General features: G+C 36.8%; 1 protein-coding gene across 8 annotated transcripts in view; it reads right to left on the bottom strand.

The window, feature by feature from the left end:
* NSD2 (nuclear receptor binding SET domain protein 2) overlaps window positions 1-25,542 on the bottom strand; it is a 74,747-nt gene that overhangs the window by 22,271 nt on the left and 26,934 nt on the right. For 4 of the 8 annotated variants that reach the window (XR_015286805.1, XM_086888944.1, XM_086888946.1 and 1 more), the window contains exons 3-11: window positions 22,232-22,397; window positions 18,507-18,673; window positions 17,643-18,134; window positions 13,232-13,376; window positions 12,136-12,213; window positions 10,562-10,680; window positions 8,402-8,506; window positions 7,105-7,186; window positions 6,006-6,130 (exon numbers count right to left, since the gene is read on the bottom strand). Coding sequence is in view for 6 of the 8 variants with exons in the window: in XM_086888944.1 (XP_086745070.1) it covers window positions 6,006-6,130; window positions 7,105-7,186; window positions 8,402-8,506; window positions 10,562-10,680; window positions 12,136-12,213; window positions 13,232-13,376; window positions 17,643-18,134; window positions 18,507-18,673; window positions 22,232-22,397 (1,479 nt within the window). In the remaining 2 variants the exon portion in view is untranslated. The remainder of the gene's footprint in view (window positions 1-6,005; window positions 6,131-7,104; window positions 7,187-8,401; window positions 8,507-10,561; window positions 10,681-12,135; window positions 12,214-13,231; window positions 13,377-17,642; window positions 18,135-18,506; window positions 18,674-22,231; window positions 22,398-25,542) is intronic. The other 4 variants (XR_015286806.1, XM_086888947.1, XM_086888948.1 and 1 more) reach the window with 1 other exon arrangement.

Genomic DNA, 25,542 nt, shown 5'->3' with positions numbered 1-25,542 from the left:
ACCATGTGTTGGCAGTTGCAGACTGAACAATATTGACACTTCTGTGCTCATCAGCTTCCCCAGGACTTCCTCTCTCCTAGATCTAATTCAGACAAGGCTTTCCTGCCATGTTTGAAGGTTTAAAACAAATTTGAAAATTTAGACTTTAGAAGTTAACATTTGAGCATCTATGGTCCCCACTTTGGAAAAGGCTCCAACAGTTGCTATTCCATCAGTCACACACCTCTTTAGACTTTCCCAGCTACCAAAGTGAAATTTTTGTTCAAAAAATTTCTTCTTCAGAAAATGCACTTCATCAATTCATTCAGTCTAATAAAAGCATTTCTTGTATTACTCACATATGCTTGTGTAACAGCCTTCTTAAGCCTTAAGAATACAAGCTTTGGCCTTAGTCATTCAAGACAACGATGTTCTTCTGTCATGTTCTGTTTAAGCAGTAATAAAAACAACTAAAGGGCAAATTTTTCAAGAGCCAAAGAAGGCAAACCCTCCCACTCCCCATTGGTTTACTTGATCATCACGTTTTATAATGCAGGCTGTAGGACATCAAAAGGAAACACACCCCACTATGTACACTTATCTTAAAGCCAGGGGTATATAAAATGAAAACAAAGCATGGCAGGAAATTATTTCCTCCTGCTTGTTTGGCAGGCAAGTCTCCCCCACTGCAGGAGCAGCAGGATCCACAAAAAGAAAGGGCCCACAAGAAACGACCTGCACCTTTTACAGGGATGTCTAAAGCAACATCCTCTCTCAGGTCACCTGCCATTATATATATTATGATCATATGATACGAACATATCGTATGCAAAAGATAACACAGCATCTTTTCACAGGCAATTAAAAAGGCACATCTTCATGAGTTCTGAATGCTGTTGCCCACTAAGTTTCACTTTCATTACCACTCAGGACACTGCTACAATCTCAGACTTCCTGACAAGACTTCAGAGTCGGTGATTTCTAGACCACAGTCACCCAGGAGGAAGTGGGCTGGGCTGGCCAAGAGCTCTCTCTAGAAAGCTTGGAGCATGCATGTTCTGATAAACTCTTTGGCTTTCCAACAGATAAAACCCAATTGCATATTTTTTTCTTATTAAAAAAATCTGAGCAGTTAGAAGGTTGGGTTTTTGTTGTTTTTTTGTTAGTTTTTTTTTTAATCTAAGAACAACTTATGTAAGAGTCAGTCAGCAACATACAAACAGGTCAGGCTGTATTCAAAAGACAATGTGTGCTATCGTGCACCCACACAGAGACAGAAAAACTGACAGAGCCAATTGAGTTACAGTTAACATTTCCTTTATTTCATATAAGAATTCCTGAACTGAATGAAGAGTGATATTTTGGCCCATACTGCTAGACTAGATAAATCCTTTAAGTATGCGGTGCCACAAGTGTACACAGTACTATAATAGCAAAAAAAAAAAAAAAAGACAGCCTGGGACAAGTTTCATTTTTATTATTAGCAGGAGTTAGACGTTTCAGATAAGGATATTATGCATTTCTGAATTTGCCTGGAAAGTTAATTCAAACTATGAGAACATTTTAAAACAGTATAAAATTGCCTACAGATACTCATGATACTTTGGTAGGGGATGCGGAATAAAAACCTACATCATGTAACATTCAGTTAACAGATTCTCTGCACTCTGAAGCCTAAGTAACATACAAGAGGAGAATAAGTACATAAGAAACTTCGTTTTCTACACAGAATGTGCCGTCAAAGAACAAAAGTGAAGCTTAGAACTTTTTTCCACGTGAAAATAGAACCACTGTAACAAAACTGTATGGTCTGGTGGGTGATGCAGGTCATGTAAAATGTTACTGGCTTTAGCAGAGGTTCAAGCAAGGAACAAGTCCAACTACTTGCAGTGTTCCATAAAAATGTACCCTTGACTGCTTATTGGTGCTTTCAAATGGGAAAAAAAATTTCACAGGCATACAGAAACAAACACAGGAAACAACTGTCTGCTAAGTCACAGGATGTAAGGCTGCACTATATACTAACTTATTCTTAAGCAATGTTTAGAAGACAGAATTAAATTTGCAGGAAGCTTGAATAAAATGCTAGAAGCACAGTGATTTTGTTTAACAACCTGCAAGGTCAACTGCAACCGCTATTTCTTTAGGTCAGTAGTTTGTTTAAAATAACATGAATTCCCTTCTTCCTTCCTGTTCTTAGGATCAAAAAGTCAGTTATTTTCACCTTCAGTAAGAGTTTTTAGTTGCATACTCCAGGACTAGACTCATACTAGACTCCAGGGTTGATAAATGGAGCTGATGTACTTTTTGAGTTGCAAGCTGTGCATGTCTCATGACTGTCTCCTTAAACACCTTACCTTTTAAGAGCTCTATGTGTTTTCTCCTCTGTGTATACACGCTAATGCCCATTAAAAATGCAGATAAATGAAATCTGTCTCAAATCAGTAATGGGAAAAACCCACTGTTTAATATGCAGGAAAAGTGCATTAAGGCTTGAATTATTATAATTTGCATTGTTAGGCCTTGGAAACACAAGAATTTGTAGCTATAACGAGGAATTGAGCTTGTTTTGACACTGGGTGTGTTACATAAGGAAGAAAGAATTCCTCTAAGGAAGATGTTATGAAATTAAAATAAAAGCACCTCTTCAAATCTTTCCCAGGCTTCTTTAAGGTGCCATCTGCTGGTCAGCTCAGACTTGAGGCTGTGATGAATGACAGACTGGCTAACTTACAGATTATTACATATGCTTTATTTTGTCCTCTCTTAGGAAAAGATTACAGTTTCTTTGATAAAGTTTGTAAGTAGTACCTATGATCTGCATGATACTTTGACAATTATCTGCTGTCAACAAATTCATCCAGTTTAATGAAGCCAGACAATAATCACAAAAATTGATTGAAAAGCTAAAGCAGATATGCTTCATGCAAACACACCAAGTGTGCCAATAATCCAGCAGTAATGGTAAAGTCTTTTTTATTTATTAAAAAAATACTGATTACACTCTTACTGGCACCTACTACTTTATTGGGCGGTGGAGGGCCAAGGTAAAAAAAGAAATTAAAATACCTGCATCTCTTCTCACAAATATGTGCTTTTGGATGCTTACACCAAGTCTTACATAGCCAGCAAAAAACTACTCTGAGCTTCTGCAGACTCCAAAGTGTTGAATATCTTTTTCTCATCTGGCCCTACCAGTTGCTCAATAATAATTATATTTCAGCAAAATCATATTTCACATAAGCGACTTGTGTCAAGTGCCTAGAAGTAAAATTATTTTGTTTCAAAATTAAATGCAGGTATGAAATTAATTTATTCCTGTATAAACACTTTACTGCTTCTGTACACCCATCTTAAAACAACTTCAAAGCCCAATTTTTTGAAGGGAGTGAACCTTTAACCTCTAATATGTCACATCTATATATCTGTTTGAACAAATCCACACTCCCACTCTCATCTCCCTCCCAAAGTAATTTATCAATTGAAAACTTGGCCTTGCCCGATTTTATAGTATTTTGAATAAACCCCATTTAAAAACTATCCCCTAATAACAACAAAAAGCATTCAAAATATTTTTTAAAATGTGAAATAAGATGCATCTTTCAAACAAGAAAGAACTGAGCACATCTTTCCTAGAACCTGGTTGTAAAGGACAGACATTAAAGGGCTGTGTAACTAACAACAGTTCTTGACAAGTAACAGTCACATCCAGGTTCTATTCTGGAACAAACTGTTCACAAAGAGTATGGGAGAAAGAAAAAGGAGAGGGAGAAAAAAAAGACCAGAATCCTCATATATACACCTTGTGAAGATGTATGTGCTTGTAGAATACAGAGAATTTTTCCTATATTTGTTAAGAGAGCACCTAAACCAACACTTAGAAGTATTATAGTGAACACAGAAATGTGAAAGTTAATCATTAAATCTATTTCAAGTTGAGAAGAATTACATCCTACTCAATTAGCTGTGCAAGGCTTTCATCATTACCTGACAGTGTTTATTTTTAAAAAACTTTCCCTTAATACTGGAAAGTTTCTCTCCAGATGAATGCCCTCAGGACACACACATATTCAGCTGTTTAGACAAGTGCTAAAAAAAAATACAAAAGGCGAAAAAGTTTTTAAGAGCCACCCACACAATATAGAATTTCTGTCTTTCCTTGTTTTGCAGAGCAGGTCAGTATTAATTTCTGAAACACATGCCTGATATTTTTGTTTTATTTAAAGGCAAAAATATATCTAATATAGGAAACAAACTGGGCACAATCCTTAGTTGGCCCAAGTTCAGGTCAACATAGCTTTAACCAATCCAAGGATTTAGTCCATTAATCTACTTTCCCCTGCACCCAGTCTCCCAAAATTATTTAACAAGGTGTGTTTTCTGTTATGATGTTTGGGACTTTTTTCTATATCTTAACCCATTGAAAACAATTAATTCACTTTCTAGTTTCTGTATCTGTGTTCTGTGAGCAGTGTATGAAGTTAATTTTTCTCAGATCATTTACTGTTTAGAAGTAGCTGAGTAAATTAGTGCTAAGTTTTAGAATTTCCATCTCAACCATATGTAAGATACAACCATATCCTTTCTTAAATGTGAAGCATTTATGTTACAACCCAAAATCCTACCAAAAAGTGTCTTTTGTTAAGAAAGACTTCTGGATAATTAATTTTATAATCATAATCTCAAGAGAAGAATCTTTCTCCTGAGTGCACGATATTTAGAGATGCTTATTTTGAGTCAAAACCCTCCGGATTTTTCCTTAAACTAGTTGGCTGAATACAGGGTCCCAAATAGACCATTACACAGCATGCCCCATCAGCAAAGCATATCCAGAAGAAGCTGGTATGCCAAAAGATGGGAGTTTCTCAATACAGAAAACAAAGTATTACTTTACTTGGCTGCTGCTATGGACATTATTTCCCGTGGGACCTGCTTTGCTTGTTTTACTGGGGTACAGGAGGGAGCATTTATTGAGGTTTTTTTTTAGTTAAAGTGTTTTTCCAGTTACAGTTAAAATATACAGCCATTAACATGCAATCTTTTTTCCCTACCCAAAGGTAAACTGTTTACTGAACATTGCCTAGATATTTAAACTGCATTCATTATAGCACCTCATGCATTTGTTAGGGGAGATGAAAGTCTCTAGGAGAGCTGGAAGCCCTGTTCCCTTGTGAGCAGGCAAGTATTTTCTCTACAGTTTTTGTAACACAAACTGGGTGAAGCTGTTTGTCTGTGGATATTTCACTAAATCCTACCAACTACAGATCCAAACCCACCTGCAAAACAGCATGCATACTTCACCCTCATGCTGCCACTCTTTGGCTAATTGGTTTTAACAGTGTAGATGACTTGGGGAATGGCTTAATGGATTGTATGAATACATTTCTGATACATACATTTCATTTATTGTATGTCAACTGAGAAGAATTACAGTTCCAAATATGCAGAGCTAAGACCATGATTAGCAAGTATCAAAAAAGATACATCCTTCACTGTCTGTTTAACTCTATTGGGGTTTGAGCTATTTGCATCACAGAGAAATAGCACTAAAACAGCCTGAAAACTAATTTGAGTTAAAAGGGACTCTGCTGAGAAGACTGTCCAGTTCTAGATCAAACAGAGGATTAGGCAATTTGCTTCGATATAAAAGCTATGGCAACATGACAATATTGAGTTACATAATGTAACTAATGTAGTACACTTACATAAAAGTCTGTAGAAGAAAATACAGAACACACTGGCATTTTACTTTGCCTCTAATAGAAGGTTACAATTCTAAAACGTTGTTGGTAAATACATTAAAAACCACAATAATATCTCGAAGTCCCCAAATCAGACGTTCGTGTTACAATAAATGATTTGCAATGCACACTTTAACAGGTTTCACAGAGGCCAAAACTGTAACTTGTCTAGAGCACCAACGTTAGAGAATTCGCCTTTGATTTTTGCTTTTCTTTAAAAACAAGATTCACACCTGATAATTTCTGTAATCAAATGGCTGTGTGCAAACACCACTTTTTTTTTACCTCATTCTCAGTTAAGGAAGCTGAAGGAGATGAACTCTTGCTAAAAGCAAGAGTTGAAGATTCTGCTGCTGAAGCCCGATTTCGCTTCTTCAGAGGTTTACATGCATCAGACAGATTTTTCGTTGCTGTAAAATAATTTTGGTTTACAAAGTGAAGTTTGGAACTTTAAAATGTTATCTCCCTGAAGCCATTTAAAATATTCCTTCAGATACAGGAAGGAATTATTTAGGTATGTCTTCTGGGCACCTACGTAGGACTGACTGAGCAAACACGAAGCTTCTGAAGCCATGTGTTCTGGCTTGATTTTAAAATTAAAGGTTTCCATTAATCAAACACGTGCTAAATAATGTTTTGCCAATTTTTTATCATCTCATTTCTATTAAAATCAAAGTATCTTGTGACTTAAGACCTCTTTAAAGCAGAGGTAACAGTTAGGCCTAGATGAGCTCATCACAATCTGAGTACCACTAACACTCTGTTAAGAGAAAATTTATATATAGGAGCCAAGTACCACATATTAGCTACGGCACATCACCACTTCTACACCGTGCAGGACTTGCTGAAGCTCGCTTCTCTTTGGCAAATCATTGTAACACCTGAAGAGACATGCTCTGACAGCAGTTACCTTAAACTTGAGCATCATCAACAAGCCTGACTTTGCCGTTTTGATCCAAGGCTCTACAGAATTCCCTCTCGTGCTCCACACTGCCTCCCATCAAGCACCATTTCAAAGGACTAAAACCCCAAGGTACCTGATGACACTGACAGCCACTGCACCTGTTTTACTGGGCCAGTGCAGTGGGCAAACAGTGGGGAGCAGCAGGGTTTGTTCCCTGCTCACCGACATCTCCAGCTTTAATCTGGTGCCATCACACGGGGAACTTGTGAACTGCTGCTCTCAATCAGCAAGGCACAATTTCAGTCCAGGATCGAGCTGCAGGAGGGCAGTGAAGGAACAGGGCTCCCCCCCAGCTGTGGCACAGTGCCTGCAACTGCTCACCGAGTCAGCAGAATTTAGCTGGCTGCCTCAGACAACCTGGGCATTTTAAAATTATTTAATTGAAAAAAGTTACATTAAAACTTATTCTGACCACATTACCTGACTGGTTCTTTTGTGAAGAGGAGGTTTCTGTGACCTTAGAAGAGTTTGTTTTTGCTGTTTTGTCATTGCTTGTCTCCCTCTGTCACAAAAAAAAATATGAAAAAATAAAAAAACTCCTAATTTATGAGTGGTTGGATACAACTGGCAATTAGTTCTGGATTTATGTTATTAAAAAGAAAGTGTCTTTATAAATATTTGAATGGTACTGTAGTTAAACTAGCCCCACTTAAGTGATTTTTAAAACTCATTTACATCACAGGGTACAAACCCAAAAACAAATGAGAAATATTAAGGAACACAGTACTTCAGCATCCCACTTATCCATCCCAAATTCAGCGTATCAAAAGGGGAAGTGCTAAATGAACACCAAACTTGTCAATTATCCTTACTACTCTTTGTACAAACTGGTCAAATTAAAACCTTTAATTATCAAAGGTGAATTGCAAAATTAGCATAGAAATTTGAGAGTAAACCCTGTGCAGAACTCTAAGTCTCAGAGAGGCTTGCTTCCAACTCCACAACTTATAGCAGTGCCATTTTTTAAATTACTATGGTTAAGATTGTTTCAGCATTTCCAAAATAAAATCACTATTTTCAAGGGAGAATAAACAGCACCTAAATTTATTCCATATTGAGAATTCCTGATCAAAAGTTTAGGCCAAAAACTGGGTACAGTTTTGTCAAATCTTGGTCAAAATTAAGATTCTGTTCCTTACACATGCCATTATTTTTTTCCATGTTACAAATTCATTCAAATTACTAAAACTGTAGCCTAGAATACTTAACCCTGACACATGCTCACCTGATTAATAAGCACAACTCTACTGAACAGAAAGCTTTATGCACATTTCCAATGCTTTACATGCTTTTTCAGTCCTCACCTGACAAGTTTTCCTGAAGAAAGATGTGCAGGTGAACACCTCAAATCAGAGAACTGATTTCCTCTGTAAAAACACAGGAATGGCTGCAGATGTGCCACGCTGTGCTTTTACTGAGCTCTAAGCAGCCTAAGCTGCCCTACCACCAATGCCACCAGAGGCTCTCAGTATCCATTTTCTAAGATTACTGTTACACTGCTGGGCAAAAATGAAAGAAAAGAGGGTCTCAAGAGGATGGTGCCAGACTCTTTTCCATGGTGCCCAATGACAAGACATTGAGTAATGGCCATAAACTAAAACACACAAAGTTCCACCTCAACGTGAGGAAGATTTCTTTACTTCGGGGTGGCAGAGAATTGGAAGAGCTGCCCACAGAGGTCGTGGAGTCTCCATCTCTGGAGACATTCCAAACCCACCTGGACACATTCCTGTGTAACCTGCTCTAGATGACCCTGTCTTGGCAGGGGGATTGGACTGGATGATTTCCAGAGGCCCCTTCCAATCCTAAGGATTCTGTGATTCTGTAAAAATGTACAGGATAGTTCATTCTTAAATTTAAAGCACACTTCACAGAACCCCCGTTTTGTTAATGTGCATTTTATATACATCACCAAAGCAACAATGAACAAACTGGTTTTTTAAAACTTCCATATGGGTACTTATGGCTTGGTTACTTTATATGAAAACATTGATTTTGTTATTGTATATAGTAAGAATTAAGGACAAAGGGAGAGTATAACCCACAACTCTTGTACAAGAAATAAAATGTCATGAAATTAAAGCTCCTCCTATCCAAAATGATTGCAATTAAAGCCTGCAGGTAAACTTGGGAATAGCAGAAAGGAGGTGTATGGTTAGTGATTGCTTTTTTGAATCATTACATAGATGTTTTCACTGTCTTTCACTGAAACGTTCTACCAAGCAGCAGAACATACAGCTGGAAGTGCCTTGGGATTGTGAAGACAGGAAAAAGACTAAGACAGAATTTCTAAAACAAATTGCAAACCATATCTGACCTTTCTGTGGAGCACAAACCCTGCTATATGCATTTAGAGTTTCCGAACTACCTAATATTTAGATACATCAAACCTCTTGTAAGCAGTTCTGATAAACTGACTAGAGAGAGAACGTTTTTAAAATGCACATTATAAAGTCAGTGCCATTAGTGCTATAAATATTATGGGAATCATTCACCTCATTTAGTTATTTATTTTCCTGCTGGTATATTCACATGTGTGTCACAGCACAAAAGATACCAGAACCTCCCATGCATGAACTATACTGCAACCACCTTTCATCCTGCTTCTGAGAATGTAGGCTAATTGTAGTGTACAAATGCTGGTGGGACAGGAAAGTACCTTTAGAACCGTCAAAACAAGGACTTTACAGAAGGAATTAATTATATTAAGTAAACCTCATTATTCCATGTATCTAGTGTATTATAAAGTATTATTAGACAAGTTAAAAAGGTTTGAAAAACTGCTCCTAGAAAGACGCATGAATATGCAATAACTAACCCATTCCAGCAAGTAGTGCAAAAACCAGGTTTGGCCCTTCTTTTTGCAAAGATAACAGCATTAAGAATTATCTGTCCCTTGTTAACTGGCTCATTAAGCCTATTTCAAAATTATATATTTTTTATATATATATTAAACTCTAAAACAAGTTGTCTTAATATCTACAATATCAACAGAAGTAGCAAAATAACCAGCCCATCAAATAAATGACACCTGACACCTACAAATAAGACCTCCACAATTCAATTAAAAAAATAAGTCTACCACTTTTCCTTCTATTAGGTTGTTTCATTTGATTGCAGTACCACTGAAGTTCTGAGCTTAAGTCTACGGTGCTCACACTACAGTATGATACTGCAATAACATACCTGAACACATGTGTGAGCTAAGCTTTCCACACAAGTAAAACCCATGAAATTCACATGCTCTAAAACTGTGCCTCAGTCTCCACAAGATCTCTGCTGTGTCCACAGACATAGTGACCTATGTAAGGAAAATTCTCATTCTCACAAGTAAACTAACCAGAAAAGGAGCCTATGATTTGTGTGATAAATATACTTTTACTGTGTAAATATAAATTTACTGCAGTCTCCTAACCCAAGAAAAGGGTCAGCATGCCACTCAAAAATGTCCTGTAGCCTTCCAGTTCATGAAAAGTAGTTTTCCTGTTTTGCTTTACTTGCTTTCCTCTCTTCTGACTTCTGTCTAAAGTAACTATTGACTAAAGGTTATTTCTTTTACATCCTGGTAAAACTAACTCCAAATCAGGAGGAAATAAAAAGAACTACAGAGCATAACACAGAGAGGTCATGCCTCCCTCTGCACACTCCTTTGGGAAACAGTTTAAGTAGCAAGTGGGACTGGTCATACCTCCATCCTCCAAACCAAAGGAAAAAATCCCACAGTGGTAAGGTCACATGTATCTCTGAATATTGACAACAGTATGATATATGGACATTTCTTTTTTAATCCTGAAAATGGAAATGCTGACAAACTTAACTACAGCAATGTGACTGGTGCTGCTATAAATCAACCCCAACAAACCAACAACATAATTACCTTCCGATTATTCTGTTTATCCATCCTGAGTCTTTTCCTAGGTGCTTCCTGAACTTCAAAATCTTCTGTAGGCTCCTTTGTCCTCTTTTTTTGGTTTCTTTTATTTCCATGTAAATTACCTTGGGATGGGGGGATGGGGGAAACTCACATGAAAAATAATCTAAAACCCACTTTGAAATTATTTGAACTGATCTAGTTATTTAAGGTACTTTTCTTTCAGTCATTATTTTTAAAACATGGTTAAACATTAACACAGTTTGATGACCTCCTTTTAGGGACTGGTTTCTGGTGCTGAAGACTTACTCTAGAACAAATGCAAATCAACTGCTTAAAACTAAAGTTATTTTACAAAGATGAGGCTACCTATACAAGCACTAGTTTAAGATCAGAATGTTACCCAGCATTTATTTCATATCATCAGACTGCATCTGGTTATCTATGCAGATTTTAACTCTCCTGCCACTTTGTAACTGTGTCTTACCACTAGAATTACTTTCTAACTCTCCTCCTTAAGCCTACTTTAAGTTCTCCAAACAATACAGATGAAGATACCGGTGACATCTATTAAGGGGCCTCTGAAAAAGACAAGATATCACCAACTGTAGAGATTAATTCTCTTCCTGGTATGGCAATTCCAGACTGTAACAAGCTGACTGTATTTTACATGAGACCATAAGATCCCTTGCCTTTATGAACCAGAATCCTATGAACAGAACCACGCTGGCCATTTTAGACCAGAAAGTTATTCATGTATTTAGATGGTTGTTCACTGTAAAGTTCAAGCAGGTGCTAAATACAAAAGGTCAGCGAGTAATCTACATACCCCTGCCACAGGTTCCACTATTGTCTGCACCTCAAAAAGGAAAGATGAGGGTTTGGGAAGTGGTCTGTTTCATCAAGATGAAATGACAACATAATTACACTCTCCAGTACTCTCTAGTTTATGAAGCTACAGAGTATTATTCCTATGAAAATTGCAAGCTCCAGGGACACAAATATGTAAACTGAAAATTGCCCTACAGCTACAAGCATTCTATTCCAGTGGGAACAAATATCTGTAAATATTAAAAATATAGCAGCTTGAAAAAAGGGATAATTTTCAAATTAATGTTCTTATCTAAACAATCTAGGACATATTCTATGATCAAACCGAATCCACAAAGCAGACTGAAATGGCTCCAGGAGAACCTGCTACTTACAAAAAGCCAGCAAAAGAAATCCCACAACATTCTTCCAAGTTTAAGATAAGAGGATTTAAGATGGGGAACAAGTGAACTGACATATTTTCATCTGCAGATAACTATAAATGTACACAATATATGTACTAGAAACACCTGGTACAGGTACAACTTCAATTACATTTCTTGCAATATGACACTGAGGAAGGTGAACAAAATTCAGCACTACAGTGTTAAGATATTTAATTTGGGATCCATTAAAGTTCTAACGTCAAGGAAGACAACATCTGAGATAAAATAAAGAGATTATGATACGTGGGCAATTACATAAAAAAAATACACTCAATAGCTACTTATAATGATGAGCTATTTGCACACAACACAAATTTCAATTACTTCTGGATCTTGATCTCCTTTTAGGTGAGTCTTGAAACACTTTACGTTTGGCCTCTCCAATATTCTTCAATGATGAACCTTGAGAGATACAGAATGTGGTTTTTTTTTAAACTGATATCCAAATATTTAACACTTAAAATTTAAATTTAAAAACTTTTCAATTTTCCACAAAATGATGTTATTCCACACACACACACAGATAGTTAACAAAACTGACTGCCATTTTTATACAAGTTTTTCCAAGTCTCACAAACTTTCAAACACTCCCTCTCATTCTTGTCATTGCCCAAAGCAGCACCTGTTGGCTTCTAATACTTCCATAGTAAGTCTTCTTACAGTGCTGTAAAGCTATTTAAATTTGAAAAATGATAGCTAGTTAAATTTGATAAAGTTCATGCAAATGGCAAACTATCTTCTTCTTTCTCCTTTCTCAAACAAGTGACTCCAAACCCCCTCAAATATTTTAGAAAACAATCGAGACTGTTCATCAAAAACAAACACCAGGAAACAGCAACAAAAAATAAAAGGAGAAAAAAAAAAAAAAGTATTCACAAACTTGCACAAAGTCCTAAAATCTTTGAATAGCACAATAAAATGCCAAATGGGTGAAGGGTTCAGAATAAAGTTTGGAATAGTTCTTCCTGAGTTGCTGATGATGTGAAATAATACACTTCAGGTATATATGAAGAAAAGGTGTAGCACTGATTAAATTTTTAAAACCATTTCTAACTGTTCTATGAAACATCTCAAATTTTACTAGCAGTAGCACTTCATCTTCCCACCATCCACTTGTAACAAGCAGTGGATGCAATGGCAGCTGCTTATGGGCAGAAGAAGAATGAGAAATCAGCAATGTCTAAACAGCAGAAGGTTTACATAGAACAACTTTTCAGAACAATGAGCAAGAAATGTAGACTTCATGGGTTGCGTTTATTGTAACCATTGGCATTCCTTTGCTATTGGCACAAACACCAAGAATTAAAACTGGAAAACAGTGAAAGCTGCTTTCCCTACAGGGTCTCAAATATGTGCTTAGTTTAACGCCACTATGTATATCAAATTTAGTTAGAGTACACTAGCACAGTTTTACGTTTACCAGAGTCTTCTTCAGATTTGGGAGAGGTCACTATGGCAAACTTTGTGTTATAGCGAGCTTTCTGTTTTTCACTAAGCATGTTCCACTGCGATTCGAGCAGTTCTTCAATCTCCTCACTTGAAGCATCTGGATGTTCAGCAACCACCTATACATGCAGAAATAGGGTTGAATTAAAAAAAAAGGTGACCATTGGAAAGAATGGTGTACACACTTCTGTCGCGTTGGAAAACTGGATACAAACGAGTTACTTAATATTTCTGCTGCAGACAGAACTATAATAAAACCTACTGTACTGTATCCAGTTTTGTTTTGAATAACCACTTCTCTCTCTGTATCTTAAAAAAATAATTGACTAGCTTATTCAGAAGTATTAAGACTAGTTTTGGAAGTATCTACTTGCTTTTTACCATTCAAAAAATGGAGCAAGTATAAATCTTGTCCTGTGGTCATTCAAAAAAATGTGTACTGTTTCTCAATGAAGTTTAAAGATATATCCACAAATGACAGGCAAGCAATACTGGAATATATGCTTGCCTAGAAAGAAATCCATCAATTCACAGCAAAACTCATTAATCATAGAACTCAGTACACCTAATTCAGCAGAGAGATTTATACAAGTGAGCATCTGATGCAACATTTTCCTTTATTGATTCATCATTTTTTTTGTATTATGCATATGAACACTGGAACTCACAAGCTGTGCATCTTTTTTTATGTTATAAGCAGTACACATAATAACCAGAAATATGGAGTTCAATAGTTTCTAGAAGTTTATTCAACACCCCCGCACTCCCCTCAGTATTAAAAAGAAGGAAAAAATCCTCCCAAACTCCTTCAGTATACCCCTACTTCTACTTAAGGAAAATCAGATTTGACTAATCAAAAAAACTCTAAGCTACTCTACAGAAATGAAACAGTATGTTTAAAAGCAATCTTTCTCATCTCATTACCCAGCATTCACCAAAATCCTATTTGAGTGATGCAACTGATACCCCAAAAACAGAGAGCAAATTAAAAACTAGGTCAAGAAAGCAAATCATTCAAAGAGTAACACTATTCAGTAGAACAGCAATACAATTTTTCTGGTAAGGTGAAATGATTAAACCTATTTTTTTTTATAATTTAGGGTTTAAAACTACATTTTCTGTTATCAAACAAGATGCAAGTGTGACTGTTGGTTTTCCAGGTGTTAAAATAGTTGCAGTACCTTCCTTTCATCTAGTACGGAAATCCATGCTTTAATTTTTCTCCTGGTAGAGTACTAAGAATTGTCTTGTTTCTATCTGGCATGATCCTTCTGCATAAGGCTTGAGGAATACAACTACCTTCGAAAGCCTCTACTCAAAGTTTGATTAAAATCCAACAGCTATTCACATTATTGAAAGGGAGGAACATAAGCACACAAGGACACCCCCTTCCACAAATCTCACTTCTTCAGGACATGCATGAAATTAGCATCAATTTTGACTGTTATAAATGTACAGGTCATTGTGCTCAATGAGGGCACAGAGGCATTTAATTCTCAAAAAAACTCTAGATTTATTAGGACAAATGAGACAGACATTACCTCTAGTCTCAACAGAATAAGAATAAAAATAACTTTCAGCTGACTAGCAGTACTATGAAATGACAAGGAAAAGACACTCAGAATTCTTAAGGGTGAAGGACCCTTGCAAATAAGGCCTCCAAGGAATATGCTCAGTAGTCTTCTCCAAAGTCTCCCTGTTAGTGAAATTATTCCTTAATTTTCCTCACAACAGACTCCAGGCCCAAATCAATTAATGTAAGCAGTGTCACTGTCTTCCTCTCACTTCAATGACACCTTTATCTCCAGTCAGATACTTCCTTCCAATGCCTACTAGGCTTGTATGTTTCACAGGGGAAGCACATAATACAATAGTACAAAATACATCTTTACTCCTTTGGTAACAGCACAAAATACTTAATGTGTCACTACAACCACAAAAGTGCTCTAAGCTTTCAGCACCTCCCTCAGGGATGTGGGAAGTATGTCTCTTAAATCATTAAAAACATTCTCCAGCAGTTAAATAATAATAAAATCAAACCAAGATATGAATCTCACTACCACACAAAGCCAGACTCCAAGCAAGACACTGCAGAAATGGCTCTGCTTTTAAGAGAGCTCGGTATTATTAGAAGCTCCGTAAGAGTAGTCTTCAGTCATCCCTTTTGCTTCTGTCCCTTCTCAAGACTGGGGACAGAGAACCTCTTGTGGGTCTGTAATGTTGCCTTTTTCTAAGTTTCTACATGCAAATACTAAGAAAGCCATACACTACACTTTCCAATGCCACCAGTACAAGTAGCTCAAAACCAGGTTTCTTTTTTAGCGAACATTATCACTCTTTCTAAAGCATCAGAACATCAACAACACAACAAAACAAACTCTTGGTAAAAGTCATGTTAAGTTGAAACAGATAAGCCTAAGGAAAAGGGACACTCCAAATACTGGACTGGATACAATCTCCACTTTTCACCAATGGCATGAATCTGCCATTTTCAAAGCAACATTCAAGGCAAAAAGAATAAATATCTAAATTGGTGTTTTCTCACTTTGCCAGTCAAATTCAAACCAAGACAAAGGGAAGACAGGTTCTTTGGATGATCAGTTAGAGGTATCTGCAGCTTTCACAACCTAGTTCTTTTCTACCCACAGAAGTGTTTCTGTACCTGTTAGAATGGATCACACATTCAGGCAGATTTGGGTTTTCATGACAGATCTTATTAAAAGGTACTCTAGGCAGAAACAGTAGGATGCCCTGTCTCTAAAAATATGCAGTATTTTTAAACTCACTTCATTAAACTTTTTGCAACGTTAGCCACTATCATAAGTGAGAATTTCAAGTTTAAGAAAGTTTCTGTTTCCTGAAATGACACTGAAGACAAAGCATTTCCTCAATTTCATATATTCTAATAGTCTTCATATTTTCCATCTATTAATTTGAGAATGACAGTATAACCAGAGTAGGGAACAGAGCCTGATAACTGGCAAAGAAAACAGGAATATCAGAGACTCAGCACATCTCTTCTCTGCAAGGTATGTTTGGCTAAGAGTCCATAAAGCCAGCCATCATAACCTCATTTCTTACAGAGAAGCAATTTTATGTCCCTCAATATTGCAAAAGACTTCTTGCTACATACACTGAAGGCCAAGGTAATTCCCTCTTGCAATGTCACTGACAGAAGAACTGTGAATAGAACTCATGTGTCTCCAACATGAGATAGATGATTTACCCATAAAGCTTTTCAAAATCAGTATGTCAAAATCGGTATTTAATGGTCTGGCTACAAAACCATTTTCTTTCCAGAGCCAGCAGACTTTAATGCCAATGTTTTTCTCAATTTAACCAAAGACACTAAAAGCTTTATGTAACACTCTTCTCATTTTCATTCTCAGTATTAGCTTAAGTTTCAATGATCTAATAAGATCCCAAGTTGAACCACAACTAACTGACTTCCATACAACAGAATTTGCTTTCCAATATTTCTTTATGAAGTTTACATCTCTTAATTATTTTCTACAAATATGCTAAAATGAAGTCAACCACTCGGTAGCTAAAGAGTATGACCAAGTCACCACTAATTTCCTGATCCTTTTGTGAACAATATGTAATAGTACAAGAAAATGTGATATCACACTAGCTTCAGATCATGGAAAAGAAGTGCAAATGGAGCAAAAGGTTTTAAGGAAGAAAAAATTATAGTCCTGATTTTAAAGTAATGAGCTACACCAGAAGTAGTGCTTCTACACTTTAAACAGTCTTTCTAAAAATTGTTGGTAATAAGGTATTTATTTATTCTACCTTGTATTGGAGTATAAGTGCCTCAAGAGGACCTAGTTTCTGTCCCAGCAGATTGCACACACTGAATGATTTTTACAAGCTTTGGTAAGCAGCTTCTTTTGAAGCTCAGCAAAAGATTCTGGGTAAGTAAATGAGGTTTTGAGGTGTTCCAAGATAAGGGAACACACAGAAGCAACTGATCCATGTCCTCAGAAAGAATGCAGAAGCTATCTACAAACAGATTGTCATAAACAGCATAATCTTTGTTATATTTGCCTGAGCATGTATGTATGCATATCTATGATAATGTAAATACATTAAAGACAAAATATGGCTAATACAAAGGACTGTTAGTTTGTGTGGGAAGATACTAACACAACTTTTGCTTCAAACAAGCAAGTTATCACCACCTTGTTTATATTGCCTCCTTTCCTTTCCCCTTCCCTTCCTCTATTTCTGTCTAGAATAAGATTCGATGCAGGCATACTTTGTCAAACCCAGAGTATTATGGATTGTACAATAATAACTAATTTTTGTTTACTAAAGGTGTTTCTTTAAGTACAGAAATGAGAAAAGGCAATCAACAATAGTAACAGCTAAAAGAGACTAACCTCATCTCTGTACTTCTGACAAAAGACCAAAAACTGAGATACTGCATCGCCCTTTCTGCTTCGCGGAGTAGATGCTGGAGTTTTCTTTCTATTGAGAGGAGAGCCTATCCCTCTTTTGGATTCTGCCTGTTCAGATGACTTTTGAGGAGTAGTATTCTTATCCTCCAACTGACTGTTCTCTTGTGTATCATCAGTGGCAGACAGTTTTGATGTCCTTCTCCTCCTCTTGCTGGGAATGCCAGACTCCTTCATGGATTTCAGGTTTGGAGTGGTTTCTTCATTTGAGTAGGATGACTCATCCATCTCCTCCAAGGGTTCCACAGCAATGCCAACCTCCTTTGCCACTCGAGGATTAAGATGAGGTCTGTCCCTGATATAGATGAAGGTGTACTTGGCCTTGCGCTCCTCCACTGTCATGGCCACGGCTTCACTGGCTTGCTTCACACCCATCTCCCACTGCGGCCGCAGCTTCCCTGACACGGGCTTTAGCATCTGCAAGAGGAGACAACCATGAGAGGAATCTGCCTGCTTGTGATTTCAAAATGCTGACACTAACATAAAACAATCCCAAGAGAGTAATTGTCATGCAGATCTGTAATTCAGAGCTCAAATGGAGCTGTATTTAGTAGTACTAATACCACACATGAATCCATGACAAGACAGAAGAGTACTAATTTTTACTGAGTAACAGTGGTAAATCACCCCATCCTTTGCAGCTGTAAATGAAATGTAAGACTCCAAGTTTCTGTGAAACAAGCAGTCTTTAAATTTTTTATAATACCTACTTATATCTGTTATATCTGTACATACCTGTAATGTTTAAATAAAAAACTCTGAGTCTTGCCTGATTTGGTAACCTCTTACCTTTATTTTCTCTGCTTTAGTGAGGGCTTGTCTTGCGCTCTCTTGGCATAATTGTTCAAACTGATCTTTTTCTTTGAAGGGCACCAAGCTCTTCTCAAATATCCAGGCTCTCTCTGGGGCATCTCCAAAAAACTGAACATGATATTGACGAAAACTCTTTTTCTGTCCTGAAAATTAAAAAAGCACATGTATTTAAAATACAGGTTCTGGGAAGTCTCTGCACTTTAAGACCTGAAGTCTTGTAAGCGGCTACAGTTGCCATAACAAAAGCACAATAAAACTGGATAACCTTTCAAAAAAACCACTTAAACCAGCCTGAAAGTCTCTGAGATATAATGTATGAAGTCTGACCCAAAAGCTCAATAGCTTAATTCCCAGGAAGAACATGCTTGGCTAAAGGCAATTAACCTTTTTAAATAATCACCTGTCAGTTTTCCATGTATATTAACTTTACATGTAGGTCTGGGTATTCCTGAAAATGAATTCAGCATTCATTTCTCAATGAACACTGAGAAAGTTCCATAGCTTGGAGAGCTTGTGCACTCAGCCTCCTCTCTGAGTCTCCTAAACTTTATCTTTTAATATTCTTAAACATACTTCAGACACATACTTCATCTGGTTTTAACCCTTGCAATCAAAATTTCCAAGAAATCAATCAAGATTTTTTAGGAATCTAAATAATCAAATAAGGGTGGTGGAAGGGAGAGTGGAGCGATAAGAGTACAATTTTGAAACCTAAATACGAAACTTTTTTTTTCCTCTAAAACGAAAAATATTCCCCTTTTTCTCCTAGAAAAACAAGAGGAATATTGTCTTGCTGTGGTACAATACAGGAGTACAACCTCTCCCTTTGGAAGGTCTCAGCTATTCCACAGGGAAGGGGGAATAAGCCACTTTCAAAATTCATCAAAGGGTTCATAGTTAGTTAATAATGAATTTCTAAAAGGCCAAGGTAAGAGATCACAGATTAAGATGTCCTCTAACACCTTGCTCATTAGAACTTGTAGATTTGCTAAGTGTTCAAATTATGGTCTTGTTTAAAAATAGAAAATGTTTTAACCCCCATTTCTGTGCTTGCAATTCAATCCTGCTAGATCCTGCTCCCTACAGTATCTGTGGTTTCCCCAGTGTCACCACACCAGTTTGTCCAACACACAGACTGGACAGCAGAGGAACTCAAGTAAGGATGGACACCCAGTAGGTACAAATAACAGCCACAATTCTCTGTTACAGATGACTTCAAACTAGGTCTAGATACCATCAGGAAGACACCGCACGTTTTCAGGCTTAGTCACCAAACAGATCTATGAAATTGCTTCATACACTATGTTTGGGATTTCCAGAGCTAGAAAGAACTTTCTTTTCATGGTGATTCAGCTGATGGTTATTTTAATAGGGGAATAATCTTATTGTACAATGTGACATCTGGAAGGGTAATATGAAATCAATCTAATTAATGGTACAGGCAAAAATTTTAATATATCCATGTTATGTTTTACAACAATTACAAACTTATACTATATATAAAAACATCTATGAGAACTACAAGAACAGTAATGACTCGTCTGAGACCAGATAGGAGAATCTAGAGGAAGGGCATAGGCAAAGTCTTGGGATTGTAAACATCACACACCAAATCAGTAGTCTAACATATGTTCCTGTGTTGCGCAGTCAGGAACAATTCTCTTGCACAGTAACTACTTTGTGCTCACCAAGAAAATGTTTAAGGAGTGACTACAGAGCTCTTATGTGTTAATCTATGACTTAATCTGTCTATTTTACCAGGATGCCCTGGCATCTGCATGCCCTGTGATGCCACAGAGATGCCACAGGCCATCTTTCCAACCACCTGTAAAGAGCTGCCATGAGCCCATTTTCCAAGCAGCTTTGTGTCTGTGCTCCTTTTGCACTGTAAAGTTGGACAGCTGTAAGGAGACTAAATTACAGTGCCTGCCACTGGAGTCACTGAACCCAGTGGGGAATCTTCAGGTATCCTCTCAGACTTAAATCTGTAGCAATATTCCTGGATAAAATAATGCATTCATTAATGGTTGTTACATAGGGAAACTTAATTTTTGGCCCACAGAATCCTGAAACAACTGGTTGTTGGCAGTTTGGGAGTGTTCTGGGAACCCACCACTTCCCTGGTGCTTCTCTGTATCTGAGCATCTGTGGTTGACCACAGCCAGAGACAGAATATTCAATGAGATGGAGCTTTAGCCAGACTCAGTACAGACTTGCTTACACAAAAATGTACTTCCCACAAGTTGAAAGTTATTAATTTTTATCAAGCCTAATCAGCTGGAATGATCAAATCAAGTATCAACACACAAAAATTCAGACTGCTTATAAACACTTGATCCTAAGTCTAGAAATGAGAAATACAGAGATGTAGCTCAGTATTTCTACAACTCCCTGATGAAAGACCTTTCCTTTTTGCAAGAAGAGACTTATGATAGTGCCTAAATAATAAAGAGTAGGTGGAAGGTAAGACACACATCAGAGTGCACTTAATAGTCAGGATGGCTGCCCAGACCCTGACTAAACTCCTCAAGGAAAAGGCAGGCCCAAACCAACTCCAGAGCAAATATGAGAAATCACCATCATTCCCATTACTTCAAATAGAGTGAAATTAACATTACAAAGTACATGGGCTCTTCTTTCTGTTAGTGCTTCACAGGCTGCATTCAGACATTTGGTATTGGGTTTTGCTGGGTATGTATCCATAATTTCTGATAAAGATGTACCATGAAGATTCTTGACAATGAACATAAACCTTGCTTCTTTCAAGGAAGAGAGTAATTGTAAAGAACAAATAAACAGCTCTACTACTCTCAAAATCCATCTCTTTATGTCATAATAGACCTAGTAATCCAGAGACTAATAATGACAGGGATTGCCTAATCCAAACTCTGAAATCAGACTGCTACAAGGAAAATTTGTCTGAGGAGTCTATAAAAATCTTTCCAAAACTGTATTATGAATGCTTGAAAAGGTTGTCAAGAAGCCATTTAGTTTACTACCGATTTTGAATCTAGCTATAATCCTAGAGACAGTAATTCAATTTGTTCCTAAAAACCTCCTATGAATGAGATCAGACTATTTCTCTGGTCAATCCACCCCAATGCTTCACTGCCTTCAGCCCTTCCAGCTCTTTCCTGATGTGTAGTCTAAACATTTATTGATACTAAGCCTCAAAAGTTTCAGGTATCAGAACAGACAACAAAGGTGAAAATGAGATTAATAAATTTTACAGATTCATACCTAAAAATTTCATTAACACTTGGTAGTTCCTGCATTTAAAATCAACCAATAATTGTCTGTAGATATCAGTATTGACTATGAATCAGAGAAAATTTGGTCACCTGAATTATGGACTGCTTTTTGTAAACTGGAATCATCAGGAATATTTAATTCCCATCAGCTTAAATAAAACTTTTAGCCTGTATCAATTCACCAAGCATCTCCACAGAAACAATGAAAAACACCAACAGGTTTGTTTTTTTCCTTTTTTTTAACAAGACTCCACACAGTTTGACAGATCACAATTTTGGTATCTTTCAGAGAACACTTGAGTTAAAAGACACACTGCTATATGCCCACAAACAGCATTTACATGATTTTAACATTCCTGTTCACAAAGTTGCCGATCAACTGCATATATGAAGAACAGAATTTTCCCAAAGGAATCATTTTGTATACCTGAAGGAATCTGAATGACTTACCTTTTAGTTTAGTGTAGGCATGGAGAACAGGATCAGCAGAAACCATACATGGCCACCAGGGGAAACCAGACACTTTTGACCACACTAGATCTCCTATATTATACTTCAACAGATGGATTTTTTCCTCTTTGATGGTACTTTGAGTTGCATCTCTCTTAGCAGGAGCCTTAAATGATTAAAAAAAAAAAAAAAAAAAAAGCCAAACTGATCATCATCTTTTTTTAGATATGCACCAGTGGTAATAGAAAGAGGAAAATAAGAAACAGTTCATAAGAATAAAGAGCTGTCATGTTTGCTGGTAAACAACTATTGCATTTCATGTGTAATGAAAACTTTAAGCTTTAAGGCATAGCCTTTGCTCTCTAACAGTGAAAAAATTCCACATTCCAGTTATGGATTTGTTTTTAATTAGAAATATTGGCGAGTAAGCCGTGGTTTCCCTTTATCTTTTCAAGTAACTGCTGAGAGACCATCAGGAAGGCTTACTTTGATTCCAAATACATTATTTAAGCACTGGATGTAAATGTGGAAGAGTCAACCTCCCTCTGTATTGAATATTATGAATCAATTTAAGTGCCATGCACACAAATGTACTATTAGAATTTAAAATAACCTCAAAAAACCAAAACCAAACAAAAACCTCAGATGAGAACAGACTGAAATACTGCCTTTATGTCTGAATAGAAACTACATAAATAACCAGTTCTAAAGCCCCAAGCCCCCCATCTTTCAGCTGTTTTTTTCACACACTCAGAACTTGTAACATGAACCATTCCCCATATACTTCTGTGAGATTTTTTTTCTGTTCCAGTTCTAGCAGTAAAAGTTTGTGAGTGCTCCATTGATGCTCTAAAGCTATTTTAGCTATTGGAAAACAATTACAGAACTATTTCCACTTCAAGGGATAGGTACACTGGTGTTTCATGTTCCCCTATGACAGACATATTTTTACTACATCATAACAAAATTCAGCAACACAGACATCTATTCACCAACTAAAATTCATTTCACAGAGTTAGTTGCATTTTGTCTTTTTAGATTCATCTATTTGATATAAATACACCTTTACCTAGGTAAGCACAGAAGGTGTCTCATTACAGACATATCACATATTTTATAAAATCACGTATTTTGAATCTCATTTTTAATTTTCTAGTACTAAATTTATATGCAACATTCATCATTCATCTTGTATACTACCAGCTTATCATTCAGAAGGCAGCTAAAATTAATTAAAAGTGGCAAGAGGAAAGAAAGAAGATAGTTAAGAAAGTAGAAATTAAGAATTTAGAAACAAGTACTTGGAGCATTACACTGAATCAGAGTAGGTCACTTTACTTTGTACAGATTTTCAAATCCAGAAAATACTTCCATAAATAATTACACATTATTTTCCAAACACAGACAACTGAAATCTCTGATGTGCTGCAACTGCATAGAGATTAATTTGCAGCTCAAACACAGAGGTACATGCAGTCAAAATCCCTAAAACTCAACATACTCAGAAATCCATTTCTCAAAGCTTTTAAAGCTCTGCTTGGTAAACATACATGAAGCCACGTCCTCTGATTGCCAGGGACAATTACTCATCCAGTGATTCAGCTTTTCTGATGAATTCAGACCTGGTTCATGTGACTCCAGTTAGAGCTATGTTCCCATGTCTCAAGGTTTTTGGCTCTCTGAGGATTCTCTAAGACTGTCAGAAAATCCCTCCTGTGAATTTGCTTCAAGTCCAGCACTCTCAACAGATCTAAAAGATTCTGAGCAGATGTGAAAAATCAAATGCTCTTTCTAGCAGTTAAACATGATATGTTATGATTAAAAGCTTAAAATTAAGAAACCCATATGACAGGGGCAGGTCTAGAAAAACATTCATCCTAACAAACACAAACCAACTTCAGCATTCCAACTGAAAAGGTAGGATTAAATTTTTTTCCAATGAGTCAACTCTTCAGAAATGTGAAAGTTACTGAGGAGTCTGAAACTCATTTTTAATTTATGACTCCCTGTATTCTTCAGAAAGTGCAACTAAGCTACAAAGATTTATGACTCCAGTCTGAGTGGGAGCTGGCTGGAATAATGAAAAGGCTCAAGTACTGCTTCTAACTGCAGCATAATATAAAATGGGTGGCAGAACAGGGGTGAATATCACATTCCAATCTGTCTGCAAGCACTCCACAAAATTTTAGAAATGCCCAGAATTCTTTTACCATACTAACTGGATGACAATAAAAAACTTGAAAATGACAGGCTCTGACAAAACCTGCAAGGTTTATCTATGGCATACTTACATTTTTTTTCTATTGATAAAACATTCATACTTTAAAAGAATTGCAAAATACAGCACAGCATTCTATATCCATGGAGCTCTCATATGAAATTTTTAAAAAGTCTATAGAAAATATCACCATTTGCTCACTTCCATCTTACTTTCCCACACCATTCTGGTTGAATTTGATTTTCTCATTCCAGGAATTGCTCTGATGTATTCAATAGGTATCTCAATAGTAAACAATGAGGTGCAATTTCTGGCACACACTTTGGACATGCAGCTGTAGGACATCAACAGTTTCTTCAATACTTCCTCTCAGAAACATTTTGCAAACCAAATGCAGTCATATGTATAGATTTTACTTCAGCATCCAGGTAGGATTATTTTAATTATTAATGCAAGGGGAGAAAGAAATAATTTCTGAACAAATCTGCCACCCACTCCCCTCATGGTTATCTCTCTTCTCATACACTGAGGACTGAAGCTTCTTTATGAGATACTTGTATTCTCTGCATTTTTGAAGAATAAGAGATCACTGTCAAGTTACAAATTGGTATAGAAAAAAATGTAATTCAGCTTGCAGTTTCCTTTTTCCTCCCAAAGGAAACAGAAATTGCTGTTTAGGGAAGTCTGAACTCATAACAATATGGGGTCAGACAGCACAGGGCATCTGACTGCACCGATGGAAGATGGAGAGGCAGGACTAGAGGCACAGTCCTGTGGGCTGTGTGAATGCATCAGAGGACAGGGAGCACCTCCTCCTCCTGCAAGGCCTGACCAATTCTTCCTGCAATGATACTTAAGCAGACACATTAAGATGGGAGACTCCTGGTTTAGATCACAACAGTAAAGAATGGGAATTTCACAAAAAATCAAACTATTTTAAAATACCTTCCCCTCGAATTTTGTCTCCTTTGCGTCTTTTTCATGACTTTTCATTTCTTGAAACTGTTCTCATTTATAATTAGATCTCCTAGCCACTAATGTCAATAGGCTTCCTGTGCTGCAGAGGAGCACATAACACTCTGGTTCTGTCACT

This window comes from Cyanistes caeruleus, chromosome 5 (assembly GCF_971803275.1).
Source record: "Cyanistes caeruleus chromosome 5, bCyaCae1.hap1.1, whole genome shotgun sequence".
Classification (NCBI taxonomy): domain Eukaryota; kingdom Metazoa; phylum Chordata; class Aves; order Passeriformes; family Paridae; genus Cyanistes; species Cyanistes caeruleus.
The sequence above is the reverse complement of the archived record's forward strand: the minus strand, read 5'-3'. Positions and strand labels throughout refer to the sequence as shown.